Below are 15,284 nucleotides of genomic sequence, written 5' to 3' on the forward strand. Positions count from 1 at the left end.
AAGTGTATTTAGCGGTATGTGTGTATGCACACGCACACACACACACATATACATATATAGTGGGGGGGGGGTGCTCTCCTCAAATTCCCATACTGGCCAGGGCTGGAACTCAGTGGAGGTTTCCCTGGTCGCTGGCAGGAACCCAGTCACTTGAACCCTTACCGCTGCCATCCAGGGTCTGCGTTAGCAGGAAACTGGAGTCAGGAGACACAGGAATATCTCCACCCCCGCCCCCATGCTCCGGGTGCTCTGGGGGGGTTGGAGCTTCCTGACAGGGCTCCGATCTGCAGGCTAAGCACCCACGCCCTCTCCTGAGCTCCTGGCACTTACAAACCCTGTCCTGGTTGGTTTTGGTCTAGAAAGATTCAGGAGTGGATACCATTAGATGTTAATCTCTCGCATAGAAGTGAATTGAGTTTCCTAACTCTCTTCTGCAGATTAAGTTCTTATTACTTTACAGAGCGGCTTTTCTTCATAAAATGGTGATAAATTATTGTTCCCTTGCACGGAGGACTCGGTGCAATGCTAATTGGAAAGTGCTTAGTGTAGCACTGGGCACAAATTAAATGCTAGCTATAAAAAAGGGAAAGGTATTTGTTTGGAAACCAAATCTAAGGCTGTCATTTAAAGGTTGCCATGAGGGCTTAGGAAGAACAGCCGCTGGGGCATTTTTGTGAGAGAAAAATGTTCTGGTTTTCGCATTACTGACGTCTGCCAAGGCTAAGTGGTCTTGAAATCAGATCCTGTCCGTCTCCCTGCCACAGTGAAATCTGAAGACAGATGGGTGGGTGGTGTTTGCGAAGGGAGAGGAGACAACCCAGGGATTTTTCTCTGATTTTTTTTCTCCCAGGTCTCATTGTTTGCTCTTTTTTAGATTCTCAGTAAAGGTCACCCATGCCTTGCATGCAAGCAAATTTATTAGGAAGTGCAGTTTGTGTTAAAAAAGGGTGGATAGGCTCCATGCACTGATGGTGAGGGGCGGCTCCCCAGCCCATCACATTTGTGTGGCTGTGACAGCGATGTCACATGTGTGTGACATGTGTGTGATGGTCCTGGCAGGTGCGTCATCGAGCAAGTGCTGGAAGCTCTGAGCCAGGCAAGGCTCTGACCTCACCCCAGTGCTTCTCAGAGTGTTGGCCCAGATCAGCAGTCTGGGCGGCAGCTCCAAGCTTATTAGGCTTGCAAACTCTGTGGCTCCACAGCAGGCCCCGGAATCAGTGATGTGTGTCTTCCGGGGTGGGGGTGGGCATACAGGCACACGCTCGGAGGTCCCCCACCCATGTCTGGACCCTAAAAGGAGCAGAGTGGAAGTGCTGTTTCCTATCCCAGCACCTGGAGGGTGGTGTGTAAAGCCTTCAACCTCATTCTGATCTGACAGATATTTTAATCGTGTCTTTTTCTAGCCTGCACAAAAACCTTTTACAACACTGATTAAATTATGCAAGCTTGGTGTAAAGTGAGCACTAAGTGTTGTACCAGCTAAACAGTGGCACCAAGTGACTTTTAAAAACTTGGTTTCCTGGGCTTGAAGGGTTTTGTACGGTGTTTCTGTATCCCGCACTGCTCATCCACCCCGGTCTTGCTGCAGAGGCACAGGGGCCTGTGACCTCATTCAGAACGTCTGGAACCTGTGGCTCCTGAATCGGTGCATCCTCCGTCCAGACTCAGGTCAAAGGGGAAGGAATGGTCCTGATGTTAGCTTTTGGAGAGCATCAGTCATAGTTGAGGCATTAGTCAGTTTATAAACAGTCCTATTCCCAGCGGTGTTTCTGGCACATTTCAAGTCGGCGTGCGCCCCCATGGTTGTTTATTTTACGGTAATAAATAGAAGCCGCCCAGCCTCACAGCCCCGACTGCACGGCAGCAGCTGGAGCCCGGGGGTGTGGCAAATGCGCCTGGGACGTCTTTGCACCCTGAAGCCCGGGCGCCCTGGCCAGAGCTCCCGGCTGGCCCCGGCTCAGCTGGGCTGCCCCAGACGCTGAAGCAGCAGGGAGGGTGTCTCGCTTGCTCTGGCGCAGAGCTTGGCCACTCTCTTCTTATGAAACCAGAGTGCCTGGTTATCAGTGTCCGTGAGTCATGTCCCGCGATCGCGGTAGGTGGTTCCACCTTCTAGCCTGTCGCTCTCCTTCTTTCCAGCGTGTGGGGGTCAGAGCCGAGCGCCTCGTGCTGGGGGGCGGAGGGTGGCAGAGTTTAGGAGTGAGGTGCACCTTGCCACCGGCATCTTCCTGGTTCTTGGCTCTGTGAGAAGCTGCTTCTGCATTAACAGGAGAGTTAGATTTCTCTGGCTGTTTGGCTAAAACATTCATAAACTCTGCAAATTCAGTCATTGAGAGGGAAAGATGCAAAGTGCTCTTCTTTGCCCCTTCTTCTTTCTGGCCGCACTGACCAACTCTTTTCGGGCTACAAAGCATTTTTAGTGAGAACAGAGCCCCCCACCGCCCGCTGTTTTGTTTGTTTTTAACACAGCAGCGGTGGAGGAGCCAGGGTGAGATAACCGGGTGGAGACAGGCGTGGCTTTGCTTTCTAAAATGGCCAGCGGTCAGCTCCAGCCACCTTGGTTTCCTGGGCTCTAGCAGAAAGCAGATTCCTGAGAAACTGAGTCTTTCAAATGGAAATGAAATTCTCCGGTGTGGCAGAAATGCCATCATGTGACCGGAAGCGCCTGCTGGAATAGTTTCTGAAGGCTGCAGTGGGTTCGCTTTGTGGCGCTGTTTTCCCGTCGCTCCCGCATGGATGTGCGTCTCTGGGGAGGGTGTGCACGCAGAGCCGGCTGCACTGAACTGGGTGCTGGCTGTCTCGGGGCCGCTCCTGCCTTCCGCGGGACAGGTGAGGGCTGGGAGCCCTGGGGTGGGGCTGTTCCCCTGGGACAGCCCGGGGGCCCCTCCTGCAGTTGGCTCTGCTCCCTGCGCCAGTAGTTGCTGAGGGTGGAGCGGCCCCGTGCCCTGCCTGCCCTCGGCCTCCGCCACCATCCAGGCAGAAGCCTGGGTTCCCTCACAAATGTTCGGCCACTGTGAAAGGGGCACACGCGTGCCGTCTCCCCGTGGCTCCTGCTCGCACTCCGTGACATTAACGGGACGAATGGCTGTGACGGAGAGGTGTGTGCGTTCTCACGCGCTCTCCCATCTCTGCAGACTTAACTCCACATGTGAGGACTGGGAAGAGTCTTTCAGTTGAGTTGGGCGTGGGGTGTGGGAGGTCAGTGTGCCCCTGCCTCTGCTCTGCTGGGCAGCGGCCCCCTCCCCACTGGGGGTTTCTAGGCTCCCCTTGAGGTTTGTAAGTTGAGAAGCCCTTCCGGGAGTGCTTCCTGCGCTATCAGTCATCTCAGAGTAATGTCAGTATCTGTCGCTGGTGATCCTGTTGTCTCTAACAATTTTATCTTCTTCGGTGACTTGGGAAAAAACTCTTAAGGCAGTGACGGAGAGGGAAGGGGGAGGGGAAGGGGAAGGGAAGGGGAAGAGGGAAAAAAGGGGGAGAGATTTTTCTAGATCTTCCACACACACACACACACCCCCTTCACTTCCCAGATGGCTGCAAGGGCCAGGGCTGCTCAGGCAGAAGCCAGGAGCCTGGAACTCCATCCAGCTGTCCCGCATGGGTGCAGGGCCCCAGGTACTTGGGCCATCATCCACTGCTTTCCCAGGCACAGTAGTAGAGAGCTAGATCAGAAGTGGAGCAGCCGGGGCTCCCCAGTGCTCACATCGGATGCCATCTCCATAGGTGGTGACTTGCTCCACTGCACCACAGCACTGGCTCCTCATTTTAGTTCATGCTTGCAGGCAAACTCTTTCCACATGAAAAATGAAATATGATACAGTCATAATATGTCTGTTTATTATATGTTGAAGCCTATATGTCACTTAAATTATCATGTAGCAATAAAGTGTAAATTTAACCAACTCTCGTTAGGTAGTGGAATAAACCACAGGAAGTCAAGAGAATGTAGAATGCTACCAGATATTCCAGGGGACACAGGGTCAGTGGGTTCCACATATACCGGGCCTTTTCTTAGGTGCTCTGAACGGCTGTCCGTCCCCTTCTCTTAGGTGCTCTGAACGGCTGTCTGTCCTCTCCCCCTTTGTGATCCATCCTGCGCAGGCTCACCATCTTCAGTTGTGGGTACAACAAAGGTGCTCTTTTGCCTTTATAAGGAGCTAATTTGTCTTTTCTTTTTTTTTTTTTTTGTTTTCTTTTTATTTTTGACAGGCAGAGTGGACAGTGAGAGAGAGACAGAGAGAGAGACAGAGAGAAAGGTCTTCCTTTTGCCGTTGGTTCACCCTCCAATGGCCGCTGCGGCCGGCACGCTGCAGCAGGCGCATCGCGCTGATCCAAAGCCAGGAGCCAAGTGCTTGTCCTGGTCTCCCATGGGGTGCAGGGCCCAAGCACTTGGGCCATCCTCCACTGCACTCCCAGGCCACAGCAGAGAGCTGGCCTGGAAAAGGGGCAACCGGGACAGAATCTGGTGCCCCCATCAAAGAAGGAGGTACCTTTCTCTGAAGGGAGGAGAGAACTTCCACTTTGACTATGACCCTGTCGCAATAAGATCGAAGTCGGTGAACCCTAAAGGCTTCCATAGCCTTGGCAACTCATGACTAGAGCCTAGGGAGATTACTGACGCCATAAACAAGAGTGTCAAATTGTTAAGTCAACAACAGGAGTCACTGTGTACTTACATCTCATGTGGGATCTGTCCTTAATGTATTGTCCAATGTGAAGTAATGCTATAACTAGTACTAAAACAGTATTTTTACACTTTGTGTGTCTGTGTGGGTGCAAACTGATGAAATCTTTCCTTAGTATATACTGAATCGATCTTCTGTATATAAAGATAACTGAAAATGGAAAAAAAAAACACCTGGTGTTAAATTGGAAATTGTATAGAAAATTAATTAATTTTTTAAAAATATCATGTAGGATCTCTGTCTTTAATGTGCTGTACACTGTTATTTAATGCTATAACTAGTACTCCAACAGTATTTTTTCACTTTGTGTTGCTATGTGGGGGCAAATTGTTGAAATATTTACTTAATATATACTAAACTGATCTTCTGTATATAAAGAGAATTGAAAATGAATCTTGATGTGAATGGAAGGGGAGAGGGAGCGGCAAAGGGGAGGGTTGAGGGTGGGAGGGAAGTTATGGGGGGGGAGCCATTGTAATCCATAAGCTGTACTTTGGAAATTTATATTCATTAAATAAAAGTAAAAAAAAAAAAAAAAAATCTGGTGCCCCGACTGGGACTAGAACCCGGTGTGCTGGTGCCGCAAGGAGGAGGATTAGCCTGTTGAGCCATGGCGCCGGCCAAGGAGCTCATTTTTCTAATGCCATTAAAAAATTTTTTAAAAAAATTTATTCATTTGAAAGGCAGAGTTAGAGAGACAGAGGCAGGAACTTTCATGCATTAATTCACTCCCCAGATGGTCGCAATGGCCCGAGCTGCAGCAATCCAAAGCCAGGAGCCTGGAGCTTCTTCCAAATCTTCCACGTGGGTGCAGGGGCCCAAGGACTTGGGCCATCTTCTTCTGCTTTCCCAGGCCACAACAGAGAGCTGCATCAGAAGTGGAGCAGCCAGGACATGAACCGGTGCCCATATGGGATGCCGGCACTGCTGGTAGCTTTACTTGCTATGCCACAGTGCCAGCCTAAAATTTTTTTAGAACATTTTCTTTGTTTGATGTATCAGAGAGGGAGAGAGAAAGGGAGAGACACAGTTCCCATCTACTAATTCATTCATCAAAGGCCACGGTCATCAGGACAGGACTAAGCGGAAGCCTGGAGCCAGGAGCTCAGTCCAGGCCTCCCCTTGAGTATCAGACATTACACCACACAGGTGCCTCACCTGGCATCTTGCTGTGTTATAGATTTATTTATTTATTTGAAAGGTAAAATGATGGAAAGACCGATCTTTGATCTGCTGGTTTACTCCGCAAATGCCCAAACAGCCTGGGGTGGTCCATGCTGAAGCCAGGAGCCAGAAACTCCACGTGGGTCTGCCCCATGTGTGCCAGGGACCCAAGTATTTGGGCCATTAGCTGTGCCTCCCAGGCACATGAGCAGAAGCTGGGCTCCAGCGGCACTCCAGTGTGGGATGCAGGCCTTCCCAGTGGCTTAACCTGCTGTTCCACGATGCCACCCCTTAGTGGGTATAACACCATCCATGACCTGCACCTTAAAATCTGCATTCCACAGTTTGAATTGATGGGCTGTTATTTGCCATGTGGTAATATACTTGATGAGAATAATGATTTCATGGCCTCTTAGAAACATGAAATTTGACTGTAGTCAGTAGGTATGTAGGGGCCAGTGCAGTGGCATAGTGGGTAAAGCCTCCGCCTACAGTGCCGGCATCCCATACGGACGGTGGTTCAAGTCCTGGCTGCTCCACTCCTGATCCAGCTCTCTGCTGTGGCCTGGGAAGGCAGTAGAAGATGGCTCAAGTCCTTGGGCCCCTGCACCCGTGTGGGAGACCTGGAAAAGAAGCTCCAGGCTCCTGGCTTTGGATCAGCCCATCTCTGGCCATTGTGGTCATTTGGGGAGTGAACCAGTGGATGGAAGACATCTCTCTCTCTCTCTCTCTCTCTACCTCTCTGTAGATCTGCCTTTCAAATAAATTTTAAAAATGTTAATAAATAAATAAGGGTTGAAAATGATTATTTTGATAATTTTGTAAATGTAAGCCCCCTAAAGACCATAAAACTGGTGAGGTTACCGATTTATGTGGAATGTCGTGTGGGGTTTTTTCTCCGCCTTTGAATATTACTCATTTTTATCTTTATTTCTATTGGAGTTGCTAATTTAGAGTGCAGAACAGTGAAACAGTGATAAAAATAACAAGCAGAGAAGGTATTTCTGGTGTCTCTTTGGTCTAAAATTGACTGTGTAGAACCAGATGAGCTCAGCCAGCAGAGGTGTAACTGTGCTCCTGGTGTCACCCTCGTCGTCCAGGAGGCCCACGGGGACCTCTTACGCAGGCCTCGTTGAGGTGTGCACTGTAGGTTTAGAAATTAGAAAGCAGCAGCGAAGAGCAAGGGTGTGCAGGATTCCTCGTCTTACTCCCTGGGATTTCCGCAGTAAAAGGTGGCATTGGAGCTAGAGCCTGCCGAGTGAGAGGAGGATCAGCCTTGGGAACGTGACACTGGCTGGCCCGAGCGACAGGTAATGCGGTGGCTGGCTTGGGGAAAGAGCAGTGTGGCCTTCAGGATGCAAACCTGACCCCCCTTGGGTAGGTGGGAGTCTGAGAGCGACTGTACCCTGTGCGAGCTCCAGGCTTTGTCCCGTGAGCCTTGCCGTCCCACAGAGGTGTTTTCAACAAGGGAGCGATAACACCGGTGCCACCCTCAGACGATAACTTAGGTAAACTCTTCATGCGTAGGGGCACAGGTAAACTAGACACAGCCAAACCATGACTCAAGAATGCAGTTTTTAGAATTAGGGAAGTGGTTATCTTTGATGAACTGGCTCATTTTTTCTTCCTAACTTCCTCCTTCTGTCAGCCAGAAAAGAATATAGGAAATAAAAGATAAGCTGGGTGCAACATTTGCTTTTTTTGGTGTTGCGTGACTGCAACAATTGTGTGCACTGTTAGAAGCTGAACAGAGTGCTCTTGTGCTCCTGCTGTAGAACCCAACCAGGGGCAAGTGTGCAGCCTGCTGGTCTGATCCCACAGTAGGCAAGCAAGGAAAGCAGGTGGCTAACTTTGTGAGAGCTGTCCAGTTGGTCAGATGTGTTTTGAAAATCTTGCCGGTGCTCCAGACAAAGACTTCTGAGGGTTCTGTGTGTCTACCCGCCCCCTGTGCCTAGGCAGTGTCCCTGGAGCAGGAAAAATGTTTTCCTAATTTTTAAGGAAGTTAAGTAACTTTCCCATGGTCACAAAATAAATCATCAGGCCAAAATTTTGACCTTTCAGCCTCTGGTTCTACTAATCCACTCTGTTTTCTCCTGGGGGAACCAAAAGCAACTTCCCGGATAGCCAGAGCCTTGCTTCTCACAGCCAGGCTGCCTGGCTGGAGCAGGTGTTTGAAGTTACAGCTTTTAGCTTCAGAGCACCAGGTGGCGCCTAAGGATCTTTTCCTACCTGATGGAGCTCATTCCATCCATTATTGCCTTGCAGCTGAATTTGGGTTTAAAAAGTGAAGGAACAAGACCGAGTGTTGGAGAGCAGAGGGTGGAGTGAGGAGGGCAGGGCGGGGGGGGTGTGCAGGGGAAGTCAGCCAGAAATTTCAAGTAGGTGAAGCTCACCAAAAATACTCAGCAGACGTAGCCTTAGGCTGGGACGTTTGGGCGGCTGGAGGTCAAGTTTAAAGAAAGCACATTCAGAAAAATAGTCGGGGGGAGCAAGCACAGAATGATGCATCGTCTCGCAGGTGAGGACGGGGTTGCCTATGGAAAGGGTGGGTTCCCTTTTAGAAGAGAGCGGGGCATCCCTTCCTGGCACCTGGTGCCTGAGGTCAGTACCAGCAGTTTTATGTTGTTTCAGCAGCATCCCTGTTGAAGCGGTTGATGCGCTGGCCAGTTTGCTTTTCTTTCCCTCTCTGGGCGTGCAGATAGATGGTTGTGAGTAAATGGAAAATAGCTTGGCAGTGGGCCTAAGATGGTGGAAGCTGGGATGGGTGTTAATTTATAACCCAGACACCTGGCTTGGCCCTAGCTCTGCTATAAAGACTAACTTTGGCCCTTCAAGGTGTTTTCCTACCTCCTCTTTTCTTTCTTAAATGCTTGGTGCAGTCCATGGATGTTTTCACATCATTGCTTTGGGAATCTCTCCTCCCCTGATCTCTGCCAGCCAGGACTCTCCTGTGTTTTCACGTCTTCTCTTTGGTGGTTTTTCCTATAAATCAGGGAATGTCCGGGTTATTTGCAGAGGCGCTCCTGGGATCGCTTGCATCCACAGAACGTTTCTGATAGCAGATGTGCGAGATTTTTTTCTCTCTCGACTCTGGGCAGCAGCCGGATGTCCTAAGGCATCGGCTCAGTTCTGGCACTGGCCACCTGTAACCGGCCAGCCCTTGGGTGGCAGCAGATCCCACAGCTCAATGCCTTGTGCCACAAGTCTGCCTCTGCTTCAGATGCCAGTCGAAAGCCTGGGCATCCCATAATTCCAGCTGACTGGCCGTAGATATTAGGGCCAACCAGTCCCTGGGGTGGTTTTCTGAAATGGCTGATGGATCTCAGAAAAGCAGTCGGGTTCTGTGGTGTCCGGTAAAGGATATTGTGGAAGATACAGATGAGCAGCCTCACGAGAAGCCACTGGGTCAGGTCCAGAACTTTGCCCGCTGTGGGAAATTCCACGAGTTTTAGGTGCTACATACCTGAGACAGGGATCACACACTTGTTTCTTATTAGGACACAGGCAACCTCACTTTCACAGCTGAGCAGAGGGCGCCATGCTTGTGTGTAAGTTGCCTGTGACTTAATCAAGAGTCCTACGGTGCTGTGAGCCCCACAAGTGGACAAAAAGTTGGATGTTGGGTTATCAGTCTGAAATGACAGGATTCATCTCCACCATGAATGCTGACTTGACCCAAGCTTGCGACAGCACCAAGTAGGTGGTTCCCAGCCTGGACTGTCCATTGGAGGCACCTGGAGGCTGTAGCGTGCACCGGTACCCGGGTCCAATCCCCTGATTTCACAGGTTCTACAGTTCCTTTTTGAAGTTCCACAGTGATTCTAACAATAGTCGTGGTTGAGAATCAACGACCGAAAGGCATAATTTTAGAGGGCTGGTTAAGGCCTTCTCATCAGTCAACTGGCTCACATGCCGCAGCGATCGGGAGGAAATAATGTTTGCTAAAAATATTAGGAAGGCAACTGACACAGAGCATGCTAGACACGGAGGGTCTAGAACAAGAGGAAACCAAAGGGATGGCCCGTGGCAGTATTAACTTAGTAAATCTGTCCCGGCGTGGGTTATAAGCCAAGAAGTGCTGGGTCAGCTGTGTCACGATGCTGCCAGTGAACCCCCTGAAACCTGGAGGGGTTGCCTGGTCAAGGCCTTGCTGCTGCTGGGGAAAGAACCGGGGCTGGAGAATGACCACACTTGTTCGTAGTTCGTTGCTCTTTTGAGGTCAAGGTCTGTGTGCTTTTTCTACAACAGGCCGTGTCGTAAATATTTTGGGCTTTGCAAGTCCTCAGCTCTGCCAGAGTAGTGCACAGCGTGAGCGAGCGAGTGCGGCTGTCTTCCAGTAGAATGTTACTGGCAAAAACAAGCGGCCAGCAGGAATTGGCCTGTGACCTGTTGATTGCAGATGCCTGATTGAGGGGGGTTTAACCCTTGGGAGGAGGGCTTGCTCTTCCTCCCTGGTGCCTGTCAATTCCTGACCTCAGCTGCAAGGTGTTAAGTAAGCTCCTGTCGAATCAGTGCCTATGTGCCACGCATCCTTCTCTCTGCGCTCGCCAGCCCTTCCTTTCACGAGGGTGAGAAGTAGGCTCGTGTCTCTGAGATGGAGAGGAAATGCTGTGGTGGAGTTCTTGAAGTGACTTATAGATCTGAATTTGTTCTGTGGACGTTCACTATTAGTATCTTAGTTTCTTAAGATGGAGTCTGAGAGTTCATTTAAAATTTCAAAGTTTTTAAAAAATATTTATTTATTTGAAAGGCTATTTATCCAGACGCATCCTGCAAATGCTTATCTTCATGGGTAAAGAACTGTTCTTTCCCTTGGTCCAGAGTGTTTGGTCCCAGCAACTCTGTTTGTACCATTGCTATGCTTGATTGAGAGAGAGCGAGCGAGAGTGAGCGCGCTCAGAGAATTCGCAAGAGGAGCAAATGGAGGCACAGAGCACGCTTACCGTTACATGCTATCTATCCCTGCTATCAGTGGTAATAGTTACAAGAATGGTAGAGACAGTTAAAAGCAACTTTGCTGTAGGCTGTGTTAAGTTATAATTTTTATTTTCATTTTATTTGCAAGGCAGGAAGACCAAAAGACAGACATACCTTCCGTCCTGGTCCACTCCCCAATGCCTGCATCAGCCAGGGCTGGGCCAGGCAGAACCAGGAGTCAGGAGCTCTCCAGTCTCCGTGGTAGGTGGCAGGTATCCAACCACGTGAGCCATCCGCTGCTCGCCCCTCCCCCATGTGCCTCAGCGGGAGGCTGGATCTGAAGCAGAGCAGCCAGAACCTGAACAAAGCGCTCCTGTGGGATTCAGGTGTCACAAGAGGCAACCTGACTGCGGTACCGCGTGCCGGCCCGTAGCCTACGCTGGATGAGTTTAAGGCACAAGGCCATTCTGCTAGGAGTGTGGTGTGTCTGTGGCACTCGGGCGGAGCGTTTCCCAGCGCCTGTGCTGAAGGCCTGTTGGCACTAGTGTGTGCCTGCCTGTGTTGCCTCCTCTTGAGGTCCCGGGAACAAATCAGTTGAGAAAAGGCCTTTTTTTTTTTTTAATTTAATTTAATTTAATTTAATTTTTTATTTTTGACAGGCAGAGTGGACAGTGAGAGAGAAAGACAGCGAGAAAGGTCTTCCTTTGCCGTTGGTTCACCCTCCAATGGCCGCCGCGGTAGCGCGCTGCGGCCGGCGCACCGCACTGTTCCGATGGCAGGAGCCAGGGGCTTCTCCTGGTCTCCCATGGGGTGCAGAGCCCAAACACTTGGGCCATCCTCCACTGCACTCCCTGGCCACAGCAGAGAGCTGGCCTGGAAGAGGGGCAACCGGGACAGGATCGGTGCCCCGACCGGGACTAGAACCCGGTGTGCCGGCGCCGCAAGGCGGAGGATTAGCCTAGTGAGCCGCGGCGCCGGCGAAAAGGCCATTTTGAAAGCTAACGGTTTTTCCCAGGTGAGCACAGCCTTTTCCTGACACCCTGTGGGTGTCCATATGGGTTCTAAGTCTAAAGTGAGAAGTCAGGCTTCCCCAAGATACTTTAAAAAATTTATTTGAAAGGCTGACACACAGATGGGCGGAGATCTTCCAACCGCTGTTGCGTTCCGCCAATGCCCTGAACAGCTAGGAGGGAGCCAGGCCGAAGCCAGGTGCGTGGACCTCCATGCAGATCTCCCACGTACGGGAGTGGCAGGGGCCGTGGGCCCCAGGACGCGTTAGCAGGAAGCTGCAATTAAGAGCGAAGTAGGGACTCAAACCCAGGCACTCAGAGGAGGGATGTCTCAACTCCTGCACCAGACGCCTGCCCTGCGAGTCAGGCTTCGTAGCAGATGAGGTGTTCGGCCTGATGCTGGGTGTGAACCCACAGGGAGGGAGGCAGCCAAGCCCAGGGACTGGGCATGTGTTTGCTGCTTGGATCGAAAGGCCCTGCTGCTCTTCGTGCAGAGGTTGTGGCCCCGGTCTGCCGCCTCACCGCGCCGCTCTCCGAGTTGTCCGTTCTTTCCCTCCGGTACCGGAGGCGCCGTGCACACGAGGCAGCTTCCTCTGGAGCGTGCCTGTGGTTACTCGCTGGTGTGCGAGGGCGTGCATGGGGTGCGGGCTTCTGCAGGTGCGGAGGTGTTGGAACGAGGAGAGCAGACTGCCCGGGCTGCAGACGGTGGTCTCATCTGGTGTGCAGGCCACGGGCTGCTCCCGGCTGACTCCGTGCACAGTGCTCAGGCACCCTGGGTCCCTCCCCTGGTGCTACTTCTGTGAGCAGAGCTTTGTGGGTTTGTGTAGCCGAGTGGTGGCCGGCAGGTCAGAATTTCAGTTTGTGGTTTTCGAGTCTGGTCACGGGGGCAGCCAGGGTGCTGGGTGAGAGGTCAGGAGCAGGTCCGGCAGTGGAGGTGGGGTCTCTGGGAATAGCCAAGGCCAAGCTGCCGGGAACATGGAACGTGTCCCTGCGCGAGCTTTTCCCAAGACACATTCCGAAGCGCCAGCTCCTGGGGTGTTGTTGGCTTACGGTGTGTGGTGGAAAGATTCCGGAATACACACGTGGCTCCAGGTTAGACAGGTCAGAGCTTCTATGCGCCCCCGACCTTTGACTGTGCAGGAGGTGGGCTACACACGTCTGTGGTAGAATCCTGGCACTTGGCCATCTGGGGCTGGGGTCTTGTCACAGGAGTGGTTCCCAGGTCACACTCGAGGGGCTGTTGCTGAGCCCTTTGGGCTTGGGTCTTAACCCCATGGGGACAGGGAGGATGAGGAAGGAGCGGGCAGTCCCCGCCCCATGCTATGGGCTCTCCTGCGGTCCTGCAGCCCTCTTGCAGCCCAGCCCTGGGCTGGTTTTGTTCCTGCTTTGACAAAATGCAGGAAATTGGGCCTCCCTAGAGGAAGATGGACCGGTGTTTCAGCCCATAATCAATGAGACTAAAAGCAAAACACAAAATAAGAAATGGCTCAGAGCCTGGGTATAATTGGCCTTGAATTGGGCAAAGAGATTTTCCCCTCTCCCTTAAAACGCACATAAAATAATGTTTTAAAGAAAATTCCAGGGCAGCCAGCATCCCATATAGACGCCAGTTCGAGTCCCAGCTGCTCCACTTCCGATCCAGCTGCCTGCTCATGGCCTAGCTTGGGCTCCTGCCACCCACGTGGGAGACCTGGATGGAGCTCCTGGCTCCTGGCTTCTGCCTGGCCCAGCCCAGGTTGCTGTGGCCATCTGAGAAGTGCACCAGTGGATGAAAGATTTCTCTCTCTCTGTAACTCTGAGTTTCAAATAAATAAATTAAAAAAAAAAAATCTGAATGAATGTAATCTGAAAGCAAGGAGATTGGCAGTTGAGGGCTGTGGGCTGCAAGGGTCTGTACCAGTGGTGTTGGGGTGGACCGCGTTGTCAGCAGGGTCACGGGCCCTGCCCCTGTCAGGCCCAAAGCTGTGTTCTTTGTGTGTCCCTAGAGGTGAGGATTGCTGTCCTGCCAGGCTGGCAGGGGATCTCAGCGAGTGCCACCCTTGTGCCTCCTGGTCCCTGCTCGACAGCCTGTGAGACCCCTCTCTGTGCTCCACTGCTTCCTGGGCTCCTGTTCTCAGCACCGGGTCTCTGGCTGGTGCAGCTGCCACCTCTCCGCGCTCAGCAGGGGCTGGGAGTGGCCGAGGCAGGTGTCCAGGAGCCAATGGAATCCTCCTTGCCTCTGTCCCCTTGAGCATGAGGTACCTGAGGGTGAGGATTGTGTGTTACTTGTCTTTCTGTCCCCCATAATTAGCTGAGTCCCTGGCATTTTTAATTAGGGGGTTTATCACTCAGTACGTTTCAATTAGTGGGGAGGGGAGAAAAAACAGTGGCATTCAGCAGAAAATTGGTGGCTCTGTGACGTTCTTTGCAGTTGATCATGGCTATTCTCAAATATTTTGTACTGGGGAGGCGTAAGGATAAAATCTGCTGATGGTAAATTTTTCCCCAACTTTTATTTAATAAATTTCCAAAGTACAACTTGTGGATTATAGCAGCTTTCCCCCCCATAACCTTCCTCCCACCCGCAACCATCCCATCTCCCATCCCATTCTTCATCAAAATTCATTTTCTTTTCTTTTCTTTTTTTTTTTTGACAGGCAGAGTGGACAGTGAGAGAGAGAGACAGAGAGAAAGGTCTTCCTTTTGCCGTTGGTTCACCCCCCCAATGGCCGCCGCAGCCGGCGCATTGTGCTGATCCGAAGCCAGGAGCCAGGTGCTTCCTCCTGGTCTCCCATGTGGGTATAGGGCCCAAGCACTTGGGCCATCCTCCACTGCACTCCCAGGCCATAGTAGAGAGCCGGCCTGGAAGAGGGGCAACCGAGACAGAATCTGGCACCCCGACTGGGACTAGAACCCGGTGTGCCGGCGCCGCAAGGCGGAAGATTAGCCTATTGAGCCGCGGCGCTGGCCAAATTCATTTTCAGTTATCTTTATATGATGCTAAATATTGAAGTGCTTTTAAGTGGTCTCGGACACTTCAGTGTGCTTCTTGGAAAGGAGTCATGATGGACAACAAGCAGTTGTGTTAACAATGAATCAGTGTCCATTGGAGCAAAAATGAGAAACGTTTCTGTAAGGCAGGACATCGTGTGTATATGTGCAAGGCCAGGAAGATGAAGGACAGTGATGTTGTGCCGTGAATCCTCTTCCTGTCGCTGCTAGTCCTGTTACCTTTATTGAATAAGAGAGTCCTGCTTGTTGTACAAGGTCTTTATGAACACTTCATTATTGTGTATGTTGTGGTTCTGCTAGCATTTCTCCCACATGGTCTGTTGGTAATCCCCGAGCTAGAGAGGGATCAGGCACTGAAGCAAATGGCAGGTGCCGGGCTTAAGCCCGCATGGCAGGTGCAGGCTGATGGGGCTACATTTCAGACAGTGGTGAGGAGAGATGTAAGCAGATAGGGCAGCCACAGAAGGAGGCAGGAGACGAGGGCCATAGGGGGTGCAGGGAGGAGACGCCAGGCATCTGGTCC

General features: G+C 51.5%; 1 protein-coding gene across 3 annotated transcripts in view; it reads left to right on the plus strand.

Moving 5' to 3' along the window:
* The window catches only part of FGD4 (FYVE, RhoGEF and PH domain containing 4), a 149,011-nt gene that overhangs the window by 52,141 nt on the left and 81,586 nt on the right, over positions 1-15,284 (plus strand). Inside the window, exon 1 of one of the 3 annotated variants that reach the window (XM_062195052.1) lies at positions 2,016-2,092. The exons of the other annotated variants lie outside the window; for them this stretch is intronic. Coding sequence (XP_062051036.1) covers positions 2,077-2,092 — 16 coding nt within the window. The 5' untranslated portion in view covers positions 2,016-2,076. Of the gene's footprint in view, positions 1-2,015; positions 2,093-15,284 lie in introns of those variants that run through there. 3 annotated transcript variants of the gene reach the window in all.

Source organism: Lepus europaeus, chromosome 6 (assembly GCF_033115175.1).
Source record: "Lepus europaeus isolate LE1 chromosome 6, mLepTim1.pri, whole genome shotgun sequence".
NCBI classification, from domain to species: domain Eukaryota; kingdom Metazoa; phylum Chordata; class Mammalia; order Lagomorpha; family Leporidae; genus Lepus; species Lepus europaeus.